The sequence below is a fragment of the Leuciscus leuciscus genome (genome assembly GCF_965113295.1).
Source record: "Leuciscus leuciscus genome assembly, chromosome: 14".
NCBI lineage: Eukaryota > Metazoa > Chordata > Actinopteri > Cypriniformes > Leuciscidae > Leuciscus > Leuciscus leuciscus.
In genome coordinates this window covers 23,002,373-23,026,353 of record NC_138738.1, presented here as the reverse complement: position 1 = coordinate 23,026,353, position 23,981 = coordinate 23,002,373, and the positions used below count along the sequence as shown (strand labels likewise).

The following is a 23,981-nucleotide window of genomic DNA, read 5'->3' as shown; positions in this document are numbered from 1 at the left end:
AGCTCATTGTTTTATCGTGTTTGGCAGTCCGCAGCATGCACATCTTTAGACTGTTGGTCTTATTGACTGTATCTTATTCTTTTCTGTTTTACATTTTTCATATTATTTTGCTTATAGGTGCATTGACTTTATTTTGTCCTACAATAAACCCATGAACCTAAAACTTTTACTAATCGGGGACTGTATTACAAAAACATATTAATTATTTTAAGATTTGAAAAAGTTCAATTTCCTAAGTGAAATGGCCGTGGTTGGTTACTAATCAGATAGGATTCTGATGTTTATGTAATACAGCCACAAACATGCAAAGAAAACATCCATATAAATGAATACTTGGCTTATGAATATATTAATTAGGATGCTCGCGTTCCTTCCTGGAGGAAAGAAGTCAAATTAATAATTGTGATCCGAGTTAATTCGCCAGTTGACTGGCCATAACGCCTGTTTACGCAACGTGACCAACCGCTATAATAATATTCATGTGCTAAGCATTCGCCGTAGTAGGATTTGGAAATTAGTATTCAAGACGGGCAGATTCACTTCCAGGTGCTAGGAGACGCGCGGTCCACTCACAATTCAACACGAACAGCGTTCGGCCTCATAAATGCGCATGCGCAGCAGCGCCTTCCTCTCTGTTTCCTGCGCACATTGCCACGTTATTAGCGGCAGACACAAAAATCAAGCGACACTTCAGACTGTTAAAGGTGAAAGAATAGCCGACGCGCTAACCGTCTCCATCACGGTTTCATTATTAGCTGGCACGTTTGGAGGTGATCCGAGATGCTGAAGTTGTTGGTTGTGTGCGCACTGGCCGCTATGATAACGGCTGATATCACCGAGGAGGAGGACGTGCTTGTACTGAAGAAAAGTAACTTCGAGGAGGCGCTCAAAACTTACCCAAATATCCTTGTTGAGTTTTGTAAGTAGTCGCCAGCTTTGTTTGGCTTGTTATTCATTTGTTTTACGACGATAGTTTGTGCATGAGTAAAATGCTAAACGAAAACCGCTATCAGTGAAATTAGTTATGTTTTATTCTTAGTTTTAACTTGCAACCGCAATAATTGATTAGTTCATGAGTATCTCCTTGTAGTTACATAGACGTGTGCTACGTAAATCTAACGTAAGAGTGCAATTTTGAACGCTTTCACAAAAGCGGACGCAATGTAACTGTTATTTAGACGTCATTGCCAGTCACTCAAACTCTGTTTTGACAAATAAAAGAGCAAGTTAAACCTTTTTGAGAATAATACATTCAATCCAAGTTAGCAGACGTGTAGTTTCAAATACATATTCAGGGCGATAACAGCCTTGAATCGGAATCTCTGAATTTCGTTTTTGTTGAAATGGATAAACCCTGATTTGCACTTTCACTTGTTTTTCGACTTTCGATTTCCTGGCCCTTATTTATATCCCACCACTTCATGCAAATGAGACGAGGTTTGGCTTGTTATGGGCAAGCATCAATGAGTTTCTAATCATAAAAGACTTCTCAAACTTGTGTGTATCCGGACTGTTAGTTTATGTGTCTTTACCGGGCTAAATTCATTGGCCGCTCTTAAAGTATATCCTGATGCATGGTCGTGATCGACCCTCAAATTAACCAATCACTGGTGTCCACGAGTGTTTCGTCATAATGGGAGGCGTGGTAGCGTGTAATATGGGCGGGACTTCCCAGGGTCACAGAGCTAGGTTGACGTGTACATCAGAAAAATAACTTTTCTTGCTAAATAGAGAATAAAAAAAATAAAAAAAATTCTCGTGTGAACAGTGGAAGGCGTACCAGTGCAGTCTTACATTAGTTCTTTATTTGATAATATTGTAAAGGAGTTTTTGGCACATACTGATTTTCATCATAAGCATTATGAACTTTGGTCTTCTCCCACTACATGGCATGTTGTTAAAGCCATGACGTGTTGAGGGAGTGAGGATTAAGTTTGATTTATTCAGTTATCATTTTATCTAATTTCACTGCATTTGGACACCCAACTGAAACTTAATGCTGTTTAGTCATGAACCCGACTAACCTGTTCATTCAGACAAATTACTGCTAAGGTAGTTTGTGTGTAAATGAATGCTTGATGTAAAATTACTAACATTCAGTAAATGTAAGATGTATTGAATTAACCACTTTTTGCTTATTGCAGATGCGCCATGGTGTGGGCACTGCAAGGCCCTGGTTCCCGAATATGCCAAAGCGGCTGGTATGCTGAAAGCTGAAGGCTCTGACATCAGACTAGCTAAGGTAGATGCCACGGAGGAAGCTGAGCTCGCTCAAGAGTTTGGTGTTCGTGGATATCCCACCATCAAGTTCTTTAAGGGAGGCGAGAAGGAGAACCCCAAGGAGTATTCTGGTTAGTGTAATGAGCCACACATTTTCTGTACAATATCTATGGTCCTTTTGGTATATGACCTACCAGAATGTTATTTTTTTTACCTTTGTAAAAAATGTACACTACTATTATTTGGATTTCAGATCTGTGAATAAAACAATAGGCTTTCAAAATCCATAACAATATTTCTCTAAAACCAGATACAATGATGTCAGTGAGTGTATATCATTTCTTTGTTTTGGTTAGAATTGCTAAAGTGTAATTTGACTATGCTATCGTAAACCATAAGTCAACTTAGACAGGTCAGAAGCTTGTGTGCCATGAATGTGAGTACTAACTGCTGAGGACGTGCATGTCATTCTGTACGTGGAAGCCCTGCGTTCTAGCCTGTGTACAAGGCGCCTCCCCCTTTCCTTCAACGTGCAGTTCCTCACTTTGCCTGTTGTCTGGTTGATGTGGGCTGCTCTCAAAGTCTGTGTTTATTACAGTCTTACTCCTGCAGACCAGCCTCAGAAAAAGTTCTAGGACTTTCAATTGTCAGTCTAAAAGTTTGCATACTTTTCAGATTTCTTAGGGCTAACCTTTTTGTCAGCTGAGCCTGAACCCCTTAGATTTATATTTACTTGAAGTACCCCCTGAGAGTTAATATTTTAATTTAATGACTCATTTGTATGATCACATTTGGTTAATGGTCACATATGCTTGTAAACAGGTAAAAAAAAATTTATTGATTTTGATTTGTTTTTATTTTAAAATTCACTTTTACAGTTTGCTTTTTACAAGAATTAAGTTAAAATGCTAATATTTGTCTTAAATTCTTTTTTTCGAACATTGAAAACCTCTTTTGAAATGTAAAATCCTTATCATTAAATTCTGTAAACTTCGGCCATTAAATGTTGGAAACCATGTGTATATATGTAAACTGAACTTGGCACACATTAAATTTACAAATGCATGGTAGACTGGTATGCTTGCAGAGATTGAGTTTTATAAGAAGCAGCGTTTAGTTTGAACCAAGCTGCTCTGAAAACATGTTATTATAAGCTGCACGTTAATAAATAAAAAAAACATTAGCTCTTCACTTGGAAACAAGCAGCACAACAGACTAAATACTTTAAATCGCAGTTTTTGATTTATCACAATTTAAAATATACCACTATTTTAGCTTTACTTGTGCACTCCTATTCACTTATTTTAGTGTTACTTTTGATTTAGTTAACTTTCATCAACTCACAAGTCCCCTGCTGTTCCCTCACAAACCCCTAGGTGTTTGCGTACACTTTGGGAAATCCTGTCTCTTGGGATTGCAGAATTATCTGAAACTGTCTGGAACAAAAGAATTTCTGAAGTTTTGTCTGTCACTATATCTGTAGCCTTGATGGAAGGACTCCGTCTGGGTTTCTGTAACGCATGATCTCAATAAGATCTCAGACATAATCAAATTCTGACCCACAGTGTAATTGCTGACGTGTTGCATCAGTCATTCCTGCTGTAACCTGTGGCACTCATTACTGGTATAACAAGAGCAATATTAAGACTACCTTTGAAACTGTGTGTGATGTGTCATTCGGATTGACATGTCAGTCCTGCCCTGTGGCAATAAATGGATGAGGATACGTGGAAGGAGTACTTGAGTTAGGTTCAATCTTTGTTTCCCAGAGAATGCAGGAACTGATCAAATGTGTGCCTTAAAGTGGTGAAAATTAAGTTTTTAATGTTTGTCTATGTGGTATTTTTTTTTTTTATATGCTTAAAGACAAACCATGTTTAAATTCATAAGTCAACACCATTGCAGAGTATTTTTCTCTTTAAAACTGTCCACAAAACTTAATGAAATGTTTAATGAAATTAGAAAATATTTAAGGGATCGTTAATTTGGTTGTATAGCCTACATGCATGTTTTTATATCCACATATTTTGTTCTAATGTCACAAGTAATAAACTCAGGGTTTACTGGATTTTACATGATTCTTTTTGTAGAGTGGTATTGGTGGTGATGTACTAAAATAAACCTTTCTTCTCACTGTTGATTTCCTGATGGTTAAGAGGACAATTACTTAAGTCGTCCCCTGTCGTTTCACAGAATAGTACAACGGTGAGCACATCGAGTATAAACTCCTCGTCCGTTTGTGGAGGTGCGCGCGCAGTCTGCGGAGACTTGCGCTGCGGAGCCAGGCGGAAGTATAAACAAGGCTTTATCTTTCCCTGTCTCTTCCCCTCCTAAAGCTGACTTTGACTGAGACTTCATTTGTCTGTGGCAGTGAAGTAAAGCGGGTTAACTGATGTTTTATGAAGACAAGTTACTGAAGTAGCCAGGATAGCTAAGCAACTAAGTTGAATAAATTCATTCACAATATGTTAACATTTGTTAGTAATCTTATGCCTTATATGATGGAACTGCTACGTTAACATTTCTTGTCCCCTCACATTGACCGTTACTAATTATTACAACTTGAACCATGTAAATTACAGGTCTATTTTCAATAAAAAATGACGAAATTAGACTAGTTTATTTGCCTGATTTTTGTTGGTCATTTTAACATTTCGATCCTAAAACATTCGATCCAAATGTTTAGTTTAGCTACTTGCATCTTATCTCGCACTTTGACCACTAACTGAAGCATTGTGTTGTGCTGGAAATCACACTCAGCAGCTTCTGTGAACATTAAACCTGCCTACTTTGTCACCAGTTGTCAGTGTCAAAATATTTGAGATGACCAATCAAATCAGACCACTGAGGCAGCTCAGACGATAAGATCTTGGTGCTGTGCAATATCCTTGTGGAACTAAAGTGGAGTCAATACTATATATTAGGCAAATATTTCACAACCTTTATTATATGCACCTTGGAAAAATACAGAGGTCTGGACCTCAGTGACCTAATAGATGGTTATGGCCATGTGCAAAGGCGTTTTACAGTAAATGTATTTCTGCTTTAAGTATTTGCTTGGTGCCACCAGGATCTTTTGTCTCACTATGACATGCTCATGCTCTGTCTGCAGCTGGTCGACAGGCTGATGACATTGTCAACTGGCTGAAAAAACGAACTGGCCCTGCAGCCACTACTTTGAGTGATGTGACGCAGACAGAGTCTCTTATTGCTGATAATGAGGTTGCAGTAATTGGGTTCTTTAAGGTAAAATTTATTCTTTTCTTTAGCTAATTTGGAGATTTTTTTTTAAAACTTATTAAATGTATTACTGATAATTGTTTTTCTCTGCAGGATGTGGAATCAGAAGATGCCAAGGCCTTCGTTAAAACCGCAGAGTCTGTGGATGACATACCCTTTGGCATCACCTCTGATGATGCAGTCTTTTCAAAGTTTGAAGTTGCCAAGGATGGTGTTGTGCTCTTTAAGAAGGTACACTGTCCACTTTATAATGCTCTTCTGACTAAACTCTTTGACTCCTTGATATTTGCTTATTGCTTGTTTTTAAAGAGGCCATATTATACCCTTTTATAACATCTTGATTTTGGGTCTACTAGAGAAGGATTCATGCTTGAATACATTTTTCACACATTTTATCTTGTTGCAGCACTTTTCCCAGTTTGTCAGTAACTCACTGGGCTGCATTTCCCAAAAGCATCGTAAGCCTAAGTTGATCGTAGAGAATTGCTACCAATGGTCTCTACGATCAACATAGGCTAACAATGCTTTTGGGAAATGCAGCCCTATTCTGTGGCCTGTTGCACAAAGCTGGTTTCAGTTACTACCCAGGTAAGTTCGAGATTAGTTTGAGCAAGCTCTGGTTTTTCGGGCTCAAGAAGGTGGATTGGTTTTTAGCGGTGTTCATTGCCATGGTAACTTGCTCTACACAGCTAACCTGCTCCGGAGCAGGTTTTATTCTGGGTTAGAGATTGCAAACCAAAACTGGACCAATCAGCTGTGAGCAAAGTGGCATGTATCAGATGCAATAAAGCCACGCCCCCTGTATCTCGCTCTAAATTTGAGCATTATGGAAAAACTTTAGACAAAATTGTTCATCTTTTGCTGCTAATTAAAATTTGTATTATGTGAATAACTAATATGCATTAAATTATATTTATATTGTATATAATTTAATTGACAAGTAATATTAAACTTTGATTTTAAATTAATATGAATATAATACATGCATTTATATATAATGCTTTTAAACAGTGTATTCATTTGAGCTCTTTGTGAACCTATAATTATTAGGCCCATTTCTTTGATTCACTTCATACATTGATATAGTCAGATGTTTTCTTTCAGCTACCTTCTCAAACTTTCGCTGCAGCAGTTTTTATTCCTGCCTTGTAAATGCTTTTAATTATAATATTTTCAAAAACGATCTCTTAATCTTTAGAAGAGAAATTAATTGTGCCGTCTCTCTCGCGAAGAAGTGAATCATACTGATGTTCTCCATGTTCTGTGTGATTGGCTTTTTGCTGCACGTGTCACACTTTCAGGTGCACATGCTTCAGAGTTAATCGCAAACTTAACAGAACAGAATCGATTTGACAGAACGTTTATATCGAGCTTTGTGAGACGGCTGAACCTCATTAAAACCAGGTTGGATTTATCTGGATCTGTCAACTCTAACGCCCGTTTCACACATACTCCGTGTGCAGTGCGTATGCGGTACAGGAGCATCACGCGCTATAGTGCTTTCACATATGCTGCGTTTGCAGTTAGGCCTGTCACGATAACAAATTTTACTGGACGATAAATTGTCCAAGAAATTATTGCGATAAACGATAATATTGTCGTTCGAGACAATTTTCATCTAATATAATGATAATGGCATAATAATGCAGGTACACCTTTTCAAAGATCTATAAACTTTTTTTTCTTAAGAATATTAAACATTGAAAACGGAAAACATTTCAAATATCCACAATAAATGAACAAAACAACCAAAAACAATAAAAGCAATGTCTGTTAACAAAAAAATTCACATGAATAAATACCAAAAACAATAAATAAAATGGATGTAAACAAAATTGCACTTCAAAAAATATTAAACATTAGGCTCAGACATAAATAGTGATACATTCCATAACAGGCAAAACTGCCGGTTAGGACATTTGTAAACAAATAAAAAAAGCCTCAACAGGCCATATCACACTTTTTTGCACTGTCCTCCTGTTACTTTGTCGACTAAAGCGCCCGAGTGATTGTGTAACTTACTGTCGGGAAGACGGAGACGCACTTTATTGCGTGTAGCAGCTATATGCTACGCACTGAAAATACTTGGTTAGGATTAGGGGTGAGGAGTGCGTGCGTATTACACGCCATAAAGTGCGTTTCATATGCACGCAAAAACAATTTTTGGCGTATAAATCAATATTGAAATGGCACGAGAAATAACATTCGTGGTAGATGTGCATTTTCATGAGATCGGGCTCGCTGTCGCGTTTGGCTTTGAAACGAATTCCATCTTTTTCTTTTTTTTCCCTCCAACTCACAACTAGCGTCTTTTCTCTCTCCCGGCAGTCGCCTCAAGCAGCCCCGCCGGCGCTTTCCCATACAAAGACCATGTGACTGACAAGCGCTGCGGCGCCGCCTCCCCACACAAAGACCATGCAACTGACAAGAGGGTTCACTCCTCCTATACACTAAGGAACCGAGAGTGGTCATCCAGTCTTTTTGGTAGAGAGAGAGAGAGACACGAGGAAAACAAACAAGCATGCAAATGGAATTTTCGCGGCCGGAATTTTTTTTTTTTTGTGCAATTAATTGATGTATTGACTATCGCGACAGGCCTATTTGCAGTGCGTAACCGATCCACGGCTGTACCACAAAAACATACTCACTATTTGTATTTCAAATCCAGAAGTTATCAGCAACTTTTATTTAACAAGTTTTGTCAGCATTGCGATTCTTTGTACACATACACTCTTTAATAGATGTTTAAACACAAATTAAACAACGCATTATTCAGTGCTACTTCTATATAGATTTATATAGGCTGTTAAGTTGCTCAAGCAAGTGGTAAAATATTTAACCATGTAGCCTACTTATATTAAAATTGCAAACATTTTAAATTAAAACCTAAAATTGACAAAAACAGCCAACTCTCGTGCCTTTTCTTTTGCACTTAAATTAATACAATAAATCTTCACAAATAACTTGTTTTTCCACCTCCATGAATGAGACAAGTGTTCATAATGTCGCCTTGTTAAGGTAAATTGTATTGAAGTTTTTTTTAACTGACCCAAGGACCGTTTATTGTGGCCCTGGGTCGTGTTTTAAATGGTACAATAAATAGTTTAATACAAGGGATCAGAACAATCACATGCTTTCAAACCTTTAGAAAAAAAACTCACAAGGGGGTGATTATAATATTATCAGCTAAACATCAAGCTCTTAAGAGAAGCTATTTTTATTATGAAATAAGAGTCTATAATTTTAAGTACTCAGTGCAGCCATGGAAAGTTGATCCTGCTGCATCTAGTCATATCTGGCAATGCTATCATTGCTATTATTGGTCTTTGCACAGTCGCACTATAAATTTGGTTTTCCGGTTCAAGCTGACAGCAGATCTCCTCTTGAACTTTAAATTCATTACGTAATGATGCTCTAGTTTATCAGGGTCAGTGAGTCATTATGTCAGCCCATTAATGCATTTTATTGCGCAGCTTCCTAGAAAAGAAAAACTGAAAGTTTGGTAGAAATGTAGGCGTTCAGACACTTCACCCATTACTTACAACACTTGAGCACCACATGAGTGAATTCACTTTCAAATGTGGCAATTTTGCCACCTGTTATTTCTGCTTGGGTCAAACAAAAACTCTCTGGTTTTGTCCATCCATTGTCACGCTACAGTAGGTTTTTTTTTTTTTTTTTTTTTACTTTGTGGCATAGGTGACCTATTGACGTCAGCTGAAAAACAGGATCAACTGGACATATCAGATTTTTCTTGATGCTGTTTGGTGTGGAGGTCCAAGATGATCAAATGAGAAATATGCAGTTATGTACATGATTTAGATGAAAGTATTCAGTGTATATTAGCTGGATCATGTGCATTTAATTAGGGTTGAAGCTAAACTCTGCAGGGACTGAGTTTTGCACCCCTGCTCTAAACAGTTTTGTCAAGGCAAGCCTTAATGATCTGTGAGTGGTTAGCAAATTGAGTCTTCAATTAATTGTTAAAAGCAGTTAAAAAAATCGGTCTGCATGATCCATTAGTGAATTTGAAAGTTTTTAAAAGTCCTTATCCGGTCATGGAAATCCATTGTTTTAAAATGTGTGGCAATCCTGAATACAAATAAAACCGAATTTTCACAAAGACTAAATCACTGTACTTTACAGAAACTAGCTACAATGATTCATTCTCCGTAGGATGGATGGATGTGCTCTTAATCTATAATCAGGAATGGGCTAAACTTCTCCTTGACCCCTGTCCCTAAAGCGGCTTTGAGATTCTGTCTCTTAGCACCCAAACACACTCTGAAATTCATTGTCCTTACTGCCTCATTCCAAAATGCAGCTGCTCGCTTTATGCATGCTATTAATGCATGTGTCTCAATATCCGCTGCCCTGCGACCGACAACTGTTAGTCACGTTTCTATGCTGATTGATTCATAGTTCCCTACTCAACACTCAGTTACAGTGAATTATGCTCATGAGGTTTGTGTTGCTGTGTACAGAGAGAAATGCAGTGTAAATGAGACTTGATTTAACAATCTCTCTCTCTCTCCCTCTCCCCCTCCCCCCCCTCTCCCCCTCCCCAAGTTTGATGAGGGTCGGAATACTTTTGATGGAGAGATCAGCAAAGAAAATCTGCTGCCCTTCATCAAGGCCAACCAGCTTCCCCTGGTCATTGAGTTCACGGAGCAGGTACACTTGACATTTTTATCCACATTTCTGTCTGTTACTCCATATTGACATTTAGAGTTTGAACTGTTGTATATACAGGACCCAGGTTGCCATATTTGTATTTTCACTGAGACGTGAAATTGAATGGGCCTCATTTATGAAACGAACGTACAACAGAAAACTGGGTGTACGGCCATTTCTACGAAAAATTTGACATTTATCAATATGGACATGAGTGGTGGCTACAATCAAATCACGCGTCTCAGCTCGTGTACGCATGTTTTTGAATTGGTGTGAATTTGGGTGCAGTATAATAAATCTGGTGGAGAACTGTAATGAGTTTTCATTTTAGATTATTTTCCTGAAACTCATCAATTGGTCATTAACTGTTAAATGACTAGATTGTCAAATTAAAATTATTGATTGGTGTCTGTGTGTGACCCATTAAATGCCACAAATGTTATTTCCCCTCAGGGGTTTAGCTTTACATGCACAAATAGCAGCGTAAACAACAGAACATGAGGATTCACAGATGGTCACACTACGTACCTGCAGAATAAAAACATAATAAATTTAACTCTATAAAAGGGATAAAATAAATAGGACTACACCGTATATTTCACTTAATTTATTAACAGGTTAACAAAAGAAAAAAACTGCGACTAGTATAAGCAGGCTCGTTTGTGACACTCTAATGCATTGTATTTGTTTTCTTTATCTTTATTTTATTAAAACCAACTGATCATGCTGGCGCCTCAAGCGCGCACAGTTCCGCACACACAAAATATCAGTTGTAGCGTTGCTAACTTGACATTTCAGCCATTCATCATCAAACTAAAATGCAGTCAACCAAACATAAGTTACACTGCTCAATTTAAATGGTCTGCTGTAAATCAGCATGCCCAGCACCCAGCCAATCATATTTTTGCACACATGAAGGATGCTGTTCTACATGGATACTGGAACACGAGTGAAGTAAAAAGCCTTATTTACATAATAATAGTTTAGCAACCAAAAGTTAGATGGCAAATTTGGAAAAGTATTTGGGTTCTTGCCGAATGAGAGGTGAGCCCATTAGCCTAAATTGTTTATTATGTGTAATGTAAAATGTTAAAATTATGTGAATGCCACTATAGCCTAATGTGTCTTATTTTATAGTTTAATATATAATTTATAGCTACTTATTTTTCATTCTTGTTCTGTTCTGAAAACTGTTAAATTAAGGATTTGTTGTGGAGTGAAGGGAAAATAGCCTAGTTTAGGGTTTATAATGTTTGTAAATGTTTTGTTTTATTTACCGGTATTTAATATACATATAAATTAATATAATTGTTTGCAATTACGAGGTAACGGGTGTTTTTTGGAGTAAGATCAATTTCTCTTTCATGAGATGCTTCCTCTTCTTGGCCGGGTTACATTTCACCATGTCATAAACTCTAGGGGCGAGGCTTCTAAATCGTGGATTTTTTAGGGGTGTGATATTCAAATGACACTTGTTTTCATTGATTTATCAACGTACGATTATTCGTATGATGGGATTTGCAGCATACGAATGTTTCATAAATCACATGTGAACCCTGTCGTAAGATGATTTCTGCGCTCGGATGTGCGTTTGTTTGTTATTTTGCTAAATGAGGCCCAATGTGTTTAAAGATTGGAGGATGTGGGTGGGGAAAATTAATTCTGAGATTCTTATTCTTCCATTGCAGACTGCCCCAAAAATCTTTGGAGGTGAAATCAAATCCCACATCCTAATGTTTGTACCTAAAACAGCCAAAGACTTCCAGGACAAGATGGACCAATTTAAGAAAGCAGCAGAGGGCTTCAAAGGCAAAGTGGGTGCCCCTTTATTTTAACATGATGTTTTTTTTTTTTTTTTTTTTTTTTTTTTAACATTTGGATTTAACCTAATTTGCTTTCCCTGCAGATTCTCTTCATCTTTATTGATAGTGATGTGGATGATAACCAGCGAATTCTGGAGTTCTTTGGTCTTAAGAAGGAAGAGTGCCCAGCAATCCGCCTCATCACTCTTGAGGAAGAGATGACCAAATACAGACCAGAATCCTCAGAAATCACAGCAGAGAACATAATCACCTTCTGCACAGCCTTCACAGAGGGGAAACTAAAGGTGGTGGAGAACATTGCTTGGGTTTAAGGTTTTAATGGCTACATTTAGTAGTAACTTTTAATAAATGGGCTTCTGTATCAAATTTTGAAATATACAATGGTGATATTATGAACTGATATGAAAATTGTGAAATGAAACCTGCAGATTTTGATCCTTGGATGGGAATTTTGGCACTAATATTGACAATGTTGGCGTTTAATGATGTTAAGAAAATGTGTTCTGTCTCTCTGGAATGATTTTAATGTCGCTTTTTTTATGTAGCCTCATCTGATGAGTCAGGACATTCCTGAAGACTGGGATAAGAACCCTGTCAAGGTCTTGGTTGGCAAAAACTTTGAAGAGGTTGCCTTCAACCCTGCCAAGAATGTCTTTATAGAGTTTTGTAAGTATCATTTTTATTTATTTTTTCAATATAAAAATATTTGCTTTGATTCAAGTTCTCTTGCCTTGAATGTTGCTGGTCCTTGAGTTTCATGTCTGACCAGTTGTTTTGAGGGATCACTTTTTATGGCAAATTGCCTGTTTTATTTTAAGGCCGCATCTCTTGATTGCCGCTCTCAAAGCCTGGCATCATAAACGCAAGATGCCTGTCCAGCATACTGCTAATCCTGGCATCGGTACTCACAGGATGCTTACATAATCTCTTAAACATGCAATAATGGGAAATGCTGAGATCATTTTGGCTCCAGAGTTATTTAAAGCAACTTGCTTCCCAAACTTGGCACTTTTTTTCTGTGACTGACTTTCTAACAAATTTGTCTCTGGGTTATGCACAGAGGGTGTTCTTTGTGTCATTTGAGGGCGGGCATTAGGAGTGCCATCAATTGAGCTTGTGAAAAGTTTGGATTTCCATCTATGTCCAATGTTTTAACAGTGGGTAGGATTTCAGCATGCGTCCAGCTGTCAGTAACCAGTGCCTGATGCACAACTGCTTTTTTCCACAACTTTACTCCTATTCTGTTTTGTATTCCTCTGCACCCTGAACCGGTTGTAGGTCCTGTACATTCCTGTTTCTATACCCTGTACTCTTTCCAAGTCTGCCAATTTTTAGCCATTATCCAACATTATTTCATGATGGGTCATATCATTATCACAAATATCAAGTACTTTTATCTGCATAGTTATCGTCATTGCTGCCAGTGGGGTTTTGTATAGTCGAGCCATGTATGTCAAAGCATGCCCGACACAATGTGTACCGTATTTTCCGCACTATAAGGCGCACCTGATTATAAGGCGCACCTTCAATGAATGGCCTATTTTGGAACTGTTTTCATATATAGTGCGCACCGGATTATAAGGCGCATAGAATAGAAGATAGATACTGCAGTCAAACGTTTGACTGGGTTTGTGTTATGCAGTGGTCACCAACCTTTTCAAGCCTAAGATCACATCCAAAGTCCAAATGTAAACCAAGATCTACCACTTGCAAAAAAATATGAACAAACAAGTGGCTGAGCTGTAAAACCTTGTTTATACTCGACGCGTCCGCATGAGCGCGAAGGTAATAAAAAACTAATATCCGTCTGCTCGGGCAGATTCGGCTCAAAGTCGTGCATCTTCGGATGCGGAGGCGCGCGCGCGGCAAAATTACGTCATTTGTATGGTCTGGTGTTCAGTCTAAAACAAAACAGTTGCGTCAAGTATAAATGCCTCGTCTGTTTGGGGAGGTGCGCGCGCAGTCAGCGGAGGCTCGCGCTCCGGTGCCAGGCGAAAGTATAAACAAAAGGTTTAAGTCAGCGGTTGTTTTACAGACATTAATATAAGGCGCCAGATCCATATATAAGGCGCTCCGGATTATAAGGCGCACTGTCGTTTTTTGAAAAAATTAAAGGCTTTTAAGTGCGCCTTATAGTGCGGAAAATACGGTAATCACATTTTTGGAGAATTATATCCGTGTAACAAATCGCTTCTGTCTTGCTCTCGGATTTGTTGCACTTGCTCTGCATTTGTAGTCCAATTAAAATGATAGTTTACCCAAAATTAAGGTGTGTCACTTACTCACCTTTATGCCTTATCAAACCTGTTTGAATTTTTATTTTCTTTATTCCCTGTGCTTTTTTTTTTTTTTTTTATCCAGATGCCCCATGGTGTGGTCACTGTAAGCAGCTGGCCCCCATCTGGGATCAATTGGGTGAGAAATTCAAAGACAACGCAAACATCGTTGTGGCCAAGATGGACTCCACAGCCAATGAGATTGAATCTGTCAAAGTGCATAGCTTCCCCACGCTAAAGTTCTTCCCTGCTGGCGATGACCGTACGGTAAGGCCATGCAAGAGATTGTCTTAGGAGTATTTATTTTTTTTTGTAAGTGTATATTTTTAAAAGCAGACTTATTTTATAAAAGGCTTATTTTGAAAACACAAAAAATCTTACCGATCCCATACCTTTAAACGGCAGTGTATATACACACATTTTTTGTATATGTATGCATGTGTATGTACAGTATCTCACGAAAGTGAGTACACCCCTCACATTTCAGCCAACATTTCTCTTCTCAAGGGACAATACTATAGAAATGAAACTTGGATATATTTTAGAGTAGTCAATGTGCTGCATGTATAGCAGTATATATTTACTATGCTCTGAAAATAACTCAACATACAGCCATTATTGTCAAAATAGCTGGCAACAAAAGTGAGTACACCCTGAGTGATAATAGCTGTACATCATTTAACCATGCAAAGCAATGTCCTATTTATCATTTTCATGTTTTTGTCTGCTTGACAGGACCATACAAATTTGCGTATCTTGTATTAGAGCAGTTAAAATTTGTGCTTTGAGTACAATTCTTTCATACTGACCACTGGATGTTCAACATGGCACCTCATGGCAAAGAACTCTCTAATGATTTGAGAATTAGAATTGTTGCTCTCCACAAAGTTGACCTAGGCTATACGAAGATTGGTAACACCCTGAGTTACAGTACAGGCCAGGATCATACAGAGGTTTTCCAAGATGGGTTCCACTTGGAACAGGCCTTGCAAGGTTCATTCAAAGAAGTTGAGTCCTCATGCTGTGCTTCAGGTGCAGAAGCTGGCTTCAAAAAACAGATGCATGAGTGCTGCCAGCATTGCTTTAGAGGTTGCAGAAGCGGAAGGTCAGCTTGTCAGTGCTCAGACCATACGCCGCATATACGCTGAACGACATACGACTGAACGACATACGCCGTTCAGTCGGTTTGCATGGCAGTCGTCCCAGAAGGAAGCCTCTTCTGAAGCTGGCTCTCAAGAATGCCTGCAAACAGTTTGCTGAAAGCAACTAACCATTCAGAAATGTCTTGTTGCATTCTACATGTCACTTCTTGAGTCTCTCCATCATTGTCTGAATCCGATTTGAACATAAAAGGCTGAAAGTTTTAGAAATTTTCAGTGCATGTCTGTGTGAGTGCAAGCTCTTGAAGCTCTGCCCTCTGTGCCACGAGCAGCAGCTTATTTGCATTTAAAGGAACAGACACAAAACTGCGTTTTTGCTCACCCTCAAAAAGTGACAATTTTAACATGCTATATAAAAATAACTGTGGGGCATTTTGAGCTAAAACTTCACATACACACTCTGGGGACATCAAAGACTTATTTTACATCTTGTAAAAAGGGCATTATACCACCCCTTTAATGGTCTGCCATGACACTTTAAGCTTGACGTTGATTAGTCGCTGATCATTCATGGCCTATAGAGGGTGCAACAGGATAATAAATCTTTGTCCACTTTATGCACCGTTTCTGTTAAAATGATTCTGAAGATAAATGCTTACTCGGAGCGCTCCATAAGATATGTTTGCTTATACCATCTGTATGCTCAATTGATCGTGTGAATGCATGTTTTACACAGCTTATTGTACAGGAAAGTTAATCGCATTCTAAACTAGACAGTCGCTCGCATATCACATGATCGCGCGCACACAGAATCATTCAGTAGCGCTGAAATGTATTATAAACTATTCTGTGATTAATAATAAAATAGCTTAGAAACTGAAAAGTTCTAGCATATATTTCTTTAACTAAAACCCAGAGCTTCACTATTAGTAGAGAGATGCTGCCAGGTGCAAATTCACATGCAAGCGCTCTTAGACTAATGCATTCATATAAATGTAATCTTTCCTGTGCTACTTTATCTATATCTGATTTAGAACGAGCAGAAATATGATGACCCAAAGACAAAAAAAATGCTAAAAACAAGCTGTTATGTAGGAGCGCCGTCATATGCTATAGCTGTGCACAAAGCAACCCGCGTTCGAGTCTCAGCCCGAGGTTAAGACTTTTGTTCATCAATGACGTCATCAACGACTAGTCGACGTCGACTCTACTTTCATCACATAAATGTAGACTTAAAAAAAAAAATCTTTCAACCCCCAGTATACATATACATATACATATACATATAGGCCTACATGTATGTATACATGTAAAATATAAAAATGTGTATATATAAAATGTGTATTAATATTTAATCTTGACTGATATGATTAGTCTCAACTCTTCTATGTGGAAGAAAGCAACCGAGGATGCCACTTCTCCCTGCTCTCCTAATTCTAATATCATAGATGCACTTTTCCTGGCAGAGGAGTTTTCCTAATACTTGTTCATGTATATCAATTCACTCCTCAGTTCATTCGATCTGTATGCCGCCTGCAGAAGTTTGGCATGTTTTTGTCAGTTCATCGCCTTGGCTTGGGATAGTATATATTTTGCATGTGGCACATTTGAGTCAGGAAGCTAATGTCCAGCACTCTTTAAATATGTGGTTTTATACCCTCCCCCCTTTTTTTAAACAAGTTTGTATTCCTAATTTTGAACAGTGTTTTGTTTTTTGCCACAAACAATTTGCTGGTAAATGATTGGCTTCCAGATTTAGAAATGCTGAGATGAAGCCTGCCTCACAACACATGCGGTGGAAACGAGACACTCCTGGCCCAGTGAATTCATCCCTTGTCTAGGTTCATAGAGAGCTCTAGGTACCCCATGGATTTAATTCTGGAATTTAAAAACCTCCCCATTCTAAAATGTGTTTTGAGGAAACGGAGCAGTGACTGGAAGCCATGTATGTCAAAAGACCACTATGGTAAATGAGTGTGTTGGGTTTACTTTTAAGTTACTGCTAAAATGAATCTTTGCTAGAGCCCAGTTTTGCTAGTTTACCCAACTATTACCAACACCATAAACAAGTTACTGAGATGTCTTGGGACAGTTTTCTGACTCCCTTGCAAACAAATCCACCCTTTGTTTTACTTTTAAAGGGTGGGTGGTGATAAAAATAGGCTGTTAATGTTTCTGATAATAATAATAATAAATACAAATGTATTATTGAATGCTTTTTTGATTTTGAAACGTTTGTCACTTATTTCTTTTTCTTTCTTTCTGTAGGTAATTGACTACAATGGTGAGAGAACACTAGATGGATTCACAAAGTTTTTGGAGAGTGGAGGAAAAGAAGGTGGAGCACCAGCTGGAGATGAGGATGAAGAATCAGATGTATGTATAACTTTACTGCAATTAAATTAGTTTTTCAGTCATTTGGTTTAACTTTGTTGAATTTGTTAATTTGCTAAATTTATCATTAGCATTGTCAATATAAATAGTCAATGTTTCACCAATAGTTGGCATACTATTGGTTGTAAGCTTGAAGAGTTTGCTTGTGAAGCTGCAGTTGTTTGCTGTCTGTCTCATGGGCATTCCTGGCTCTGGTCCTCCTCTGCAGGGGGTAAAAGACCCTGCTGCAAATCTGTTAGACAGGCAATTGTCAAGAGTCTGAGGCCCCATTTACACCTGGTATTAAGAAGCATTTTCGTCAATCCGATCACAAGTGTACGACGCTAAATACAGCTGTAAACCTGGTCTAAAATCTTTTGAGCTCGTCCACATTCTATCACTTCCAGAGGTAGGAAAAAAAACTCATTTGACCGGATGCATTCATGTGTAGGCTCTCATGTGGTCGAATGCATTTGAAATAGCATACGAGCGAACAGACTACCGCAGCAAGCCTATTACTTTACTTGCCCAGCATTGGCACAGCCCCCTCTGTGGCTTTTTTTTTTTTTTTTTTTTTTGGGAAATAAAAACCCTTTAGTTCAGTTGGACAATGGATCAGGGTCGGCGCCACGAGGGGGCCCCAGGGGGCCTGGCCCGGCCACCTAGGTTACTGTGCCCCCTCACCTCTGGTCAGCACACCACCCTGCCTCGGAGCGTGATTTCATCCGTTGAGACTCAGCAACAGGCACGGTGACGGTTCCACTGTGCCCTCTTATTCCTGACATATAATTAACTACATATCGTCGCTGTCGGGTGGAAACCTCGTATGTCCAAATTTGGTCAATTTCATATTTTTTCCCAAATCGATGCTATTGGTCAGTCCCCACGTGGTACTGTTATTTTTACAAATTATTATCCAATCTAAAGTGTTGAAAATAGCTTGAGAGCAAATCTCTTAACTCCATTGGACACTTCAACTTTCTGAGAATCCTCGTAACTCCACCTCTTCTTCACTCCGCGGCAGGCGGGAGCCTCACGGCATTTTGTCTCCTCAGGATTGAAAGTCACAACGATTAAGAAGTCCTCGTCGAGCAACACGTAAAGCAAGCCTTAACTCTGATTTTATCTGTGTTAAACTATGATATCTGTTATTGATGTATTTTAAATGTCTACTTATTACTAGGCTTATTATTACTAGGCTTATTATACGTTTGCATTGAAGTTTTAAAATGTATCTAATATAATACTTGATTTGAATTAAATGTTTTGGATACCAGCATTAAATTATTGTTTTTATTATTATTTTACTGACTCGAAGTTGGCACTGTGCATGTAAAATACCCCCAAGTAACAAGGTTTTTATTTATGGGAGAAAAAAGGTAGGCTAGGTCTACTGGTCTAATTTCCGCCTATTAGACAGCCTAACGTTAGTCAGCTCGTCGTTTTTTGTTCTCCTTCACTTATTGCTCTTAAACCTTTAAAATGGAGTTTAGGAAGAATGTATGTAACCACAGTCTTTGGTTAACTACTGAAGCCTTTTCTCTTGTCAAAAGGCTCAATGCGACCGCTGACTTTGTTTGCGTACAGATTATTTCCGCCTATTTTAGACAGCCTAGTATTTTGGTATTGCATGCATCACTCATATCTCTTAAACGTTTAAAATGGAGTTTAAGAAGATGTATGTAACCACAGTCATTAGATTTGAATGGCTCTTAAAGCCTTATCTCTTGTCAAAAGGCTCAACGCGACCGCAGACTTTGATGAACACTGCTGGCAGCAGCGACGTCTGTGTCCGGACCGTTCTTATCAACAATGACCGCGTAAATTAACCTCGTATCTCCCTGCTCCCAAGTCATAAATCTCGTATCTCCGATTAAACATGATTTTGGGGAAATGTTGTGTTAATGTTGGTATACACAACAGTAGCCTATAGGATAGCAATATAAGGTATAATACCAACTTTAACGATACAATGTTTGATAACTAAAAAAATATGCCGTTTTTTTTATTTCTTAATTTCTATTCTAGCCTATATTTATTTTGTAAATTAATTTATTTTTACTAGAATAAAATCAGCTTTGCAACTTTGCATTTTCACTCGTGACAGGCGATTAAATAAATTACGTCACTAGCAGCTTGTATGTAATAGATTGAAATATGACTGTACGTCATGACCAGAGGCGGACAGAGTACACAGCTTAATTACTTGAGTAAAAGTACAGATACCCCTTGCTAAATTTTACTCAAGTACAAGTAAAAGTACTACAGTCAGATGTCTACTTAAGTAAAAGTACTAAAGTACTTGTTTTTAAAAGTACTTGAGTATCAAGAGTACAAGAGTACATTTTCTAAATATTGCATTACTACTGCCACAGTGCTTACATACATTGGTAAACACAGCAAACACTTGAAGCGAAAACTATCATTAACTTGTTCAGAAAATTGAAATAGTCTGGCGAGGTGGGGCACAGGTTGGCACATTTCCGGGATGTGATATTTTTTTTCCCAGGATGGTAGGGGAAGACTCATGAATATTCATTAGGGAAGTCATCCCTGATTGGTCTGATGACCTAACCCCACCCCTAAACCTACCCGTCACTGGGGGTCTTATGACCTCCCTAACCCCACCCCTAAACCTACCCGTCACTGGGGGTCTTATGACCTCCATAACCCCGCCCCTAAACCTACCCGTCACTGGGGGTCTTATGACCTCCATAACCCCGCCCCTAAACCTACCCGTCACTGGGGTTAAGACCAATCAGGGATGACTTCCCTAATGAATATTCATCAGTCTTCCCCTACCATCTTGAAAAAAAAAAATATCGCTCCCGGGATGGACCTGCTGCGTCTTCATCCATTGTTTCGTCCATGGTTTCGTCTCTTATCTAAATCTGACCATGGAGTTGACTTTGGCGGAAAGCTGAAGGTGATTGCTGATAGGCTGTCCCAATCAGTGGCGCCTGCACAATCCAATCACATTTGAGAGGGAAACAACAAATTGAGGGTTTCTGAGATGTTTCTTTTTTCCTTTTTTTTTTAGAAGAAGTAACGGGTACTCACAGTTATGGATAGAAATGTAGTGGAGTAAAGAGTACAATATTTGCCTTTCAAATGTACTTGAGTAAAGTCATGAGTACTCCCCAAAAATGATACTCGAGTAAAGTACAGATCCCTCAAAATTGTACTTAAGTACTGTACTCAAGTAAATGTACTCCGTTACTGTCCGGCTCTGGTCATGACGTTAAGTGTTTTTTTTTTTCAGTCAACTTCTACTCTTTATTCATAATAATCTGTATTCGTCTAAAACACCTAACGTGCTTGATCATTCAAGCAATCATGGATTTATAGAGGTTGTTGTTTTAATTAAAAGTTGGTGTATTATTATTATTATTGAGGGTGGGAGAGGTATGCCCCCCCAGTGACACAACGAGGCCCCCTCGTTCCGTATGTCCTGGCGCCGACCCTGCAATGGATGCTAGAATTATTAACTGAAAGGGTCTACTCTGCTCCATGCAGCATCAGTGTCATTGACAAATGTCATCTTGTAAAATGTGCGGTCAGTACCGCTGCTCGCTATACATGGAGTACCCATGGTCGCAAATTTGACTGATTCGAGTGAGTGCACATTCAAAAGCAATTTCAATACTCCGCATATAGATAGAAGCTCCCTGGTTTCCTCAAGTTATAGGCCTATAGACATAAGCGCATAACCGTGCGTGCATTTCGTCCATTAGATTGAAAGATCTGAAAAAGCCCATACATTTACCCACATATAGACCCCTCCCCTTGAAGAAATCAGGACAGAAGTGGTCTGGAGTGGATAAGAAACAGATTAAAATACCAGGTATAAACGGGTGTTTCTCCCTGGTCTACTTGTGATCCGATCGACCAAAACTCATCTTGATACCAGGTGTAAACAGGCCCTGGGTTATGCAGAGTTCATTTAAAGTGGCCCTTCATCAACCTTTAAAGTTTGGGCGTCATTCAATTATAAACTTCCACCTTATTTCCTTTCACGCTGGCTTCAGTGATGTCCAGATCAGTCCTCAGTCCCAGAGTCTTTGAGACGAATGTTATCAGAGTTTAGGCACCATCTAGGATCATAAATCCATTCCAGACTCCCTGCTTCCTCTTTGGGGAAGTCTAATTGTAGAACATTATCATTGCCACTAATTCCCAACACAACTGTTATAGCTGTTTACCTTCTAGTCCCCCCCCCCCCCCCCCCCCAACCACTTATTACCACAACTGACAGGACTAAGTCAGTCAACGATAGCTAGTCCACACGGTCCAGCTATGAGGAAAGGACTTTGCAACCAAACACTGGTGACAACAGATCTCAGCCCCGTGACCGTATCGTGCACTTTGTTTTTTTCTGCAGGGATTACTGGCATGTTTGTGGCAGGGCATATTAGTTTTGATAAATTGAATTCATGCTAGTACAAATGGCCTTCTGGTAGAGATGGTCATAATTGGCTGTGAAAACATTTGTTTTGGTGGGCAATAATAAAAGTAGTTTCCATTGCACCAAACACACTAAAGCCTTGTTTTTACATGGATTCTAAAAATAATATATTGTGCTTTCCACAGGATCTTGATCTGGATGATGCAGAGGAGGATGATTCTGATGTGGAAGAGGGACACGATGAGTTATAAGAGTCAGGAGGAAAAGGCGAGACAAAACCCTTCACCACCACCACCTCCACTTTAAACCTCCCTGTCTGTGAACACTAAAGCTTTTCCTAACTAATCGTACAGCCACTGGGCGTTACAGGGTCCTTTGTCAGCCTGGACTGTCATTACCACCCCGGCCAACCGTCTGCAGCCCAGAGAAGTGCCTCTCTGCCCACAACAACTATCTCTTTGAAGTGTTTTATTTTACAGGGATTTCTGGCATTAAACTATATATAGTTTTTAGGTTCAATTGTAATGGTAATCTGTTAAACTGTATCTGTCCCCCAACTCAATTTATGATCCTGGGACTATGATTTTGTTAGGTTCAATTGTAATGGTAATCTGTTAAACTGTATCTGTCCCCCAACTCAATTTATGATCCTGGGACTATGATTTTGTTAAGATTTTGCAGCTTAATACTCTACCCATGAAGGAGGGGGGAGGCTAGTTATTCTGCCTTGATTGTTATCTGAATGAAAAAACATTTCAGGGCAGAGGGGCTATATGTTGATGTTCATAGGGTGGAAATAAAATTATTATAATGGGCTGCTATTACAGTGCATGCAGAACTTAGCTGAGAACAAACTAAGGTACTTTCCCTGTTCCTTTACTGTCAAACCACATTGTCATTTTCTATATTTTTCAAAATCTTTAACACCTGCTACTGAATTATTTTTAAAGATGTAAAAGTGGAGAACTAGTTTTATTTAATTTTATATTTCGATGATTTTCTTTTTTATAACCTTGCATACTGAAGGGCCCAGAAACAGCACTTTTGTTGTTTTTATACCTGGGGCAGAGTTGGCCCTCTCAGCTTTCTGGTCATCTGGGAGGATGATTTGAAACCTTTTTTTGCACTTCATTGAGTGCCATCAGAGATTCCATATCAGTTACTGAAATGGCAAAGATTTGTCATCTTGTAAGGACAACTCCTCTCCCATTCCCTTCCTGCTTTCCATCCTTAGTGGAAGATTCCTTCCAATCATTGCCGGTTGACAACATCTGAGTGGTCAGTGTGACGGGGAGGAGAAAGTGCTTGTAACCAGCTTAATCAGTCTTTTCCCCTATGTCAGGGTTCAGGGTTATGAGTGTGTGATTTGGTTAACCCTCATGTTCTGTCTTTATTTTTCTAGGAGGGGTGAATTTCAGGGGTGACATTTGAAGAAAGGGATGGTTTGGGAATTATATTGGGAGGAATTTGGGTTTTGAAACGTGTTTGAGAACAAGCATTCCATTGCATTTAAATTGACTGATAAAGTAAACTGGTGGCCAAATAAACAACAAAATGGTGATAAACCTGTTGGGTTGTGTTTTATTTCTTGTATTTTGTGTTTTAACATGACTGATTCAGTCAGTTGGCATAATCTAAAATGAAGATTAAAGGCTGTGAAGATTAAAGTTTACCTAAAAATAAAAGCTATTTATTCAGTCCCTGCTGTTCCAAACCTGTGTGGTGTTTTTTCCATGGTACATGAAAATGATTATCTTGAAAAAGTCTTCATACATTTTTATATTTTACAGTACACATGTACAACTGTAGTCCATAGTGGCCATGGCTGTCAAGCTTAATAAAGAATTGCAACAAAAGTTGAATCCGTATA

The 23,981-nt window shown here is 38.7% G+C and overlaps 1 protein-coding gene across 1 annotated transcript; it reads left to right on the top strand.

Annotated features, from left to right (window-relative positions):
* Nucleotides 1–620: 620 nt before the first annotated feature.
* Nucleotides 621–23,811, top strand: p4hb (prolyl 4-hydroxylase, beta polypeptide). The gene is made up of 12 exons (XM_082136907.1): nt 621–919; nt 2,145–2,351; nt 5,333–5,466; nt 5,554–5,691; nt 10,030–10,134; nt 11,823–11,948; nt 12,041–12,241; nt 12,503–12,623; nt 14,319–14,500; nt 17,602–17,709; nt 22,297–22,624; nt 22,704–23,811. The coding sequence occupies exons 1-11, from the start codon at nt 781–783 to the stop codon at nt 22,360–22,362; spliced, it is 1,527 nt and encodes a 508-aa protein (XP_081993033.1). The 5' UTR covers nt 621–780; the 3' UTR covers nt 22,363–22,624; nt 22,704–23,811.
* The last annotated feature ends 170 nt before the right edge of the window (nt 23,812–23,981 follow it).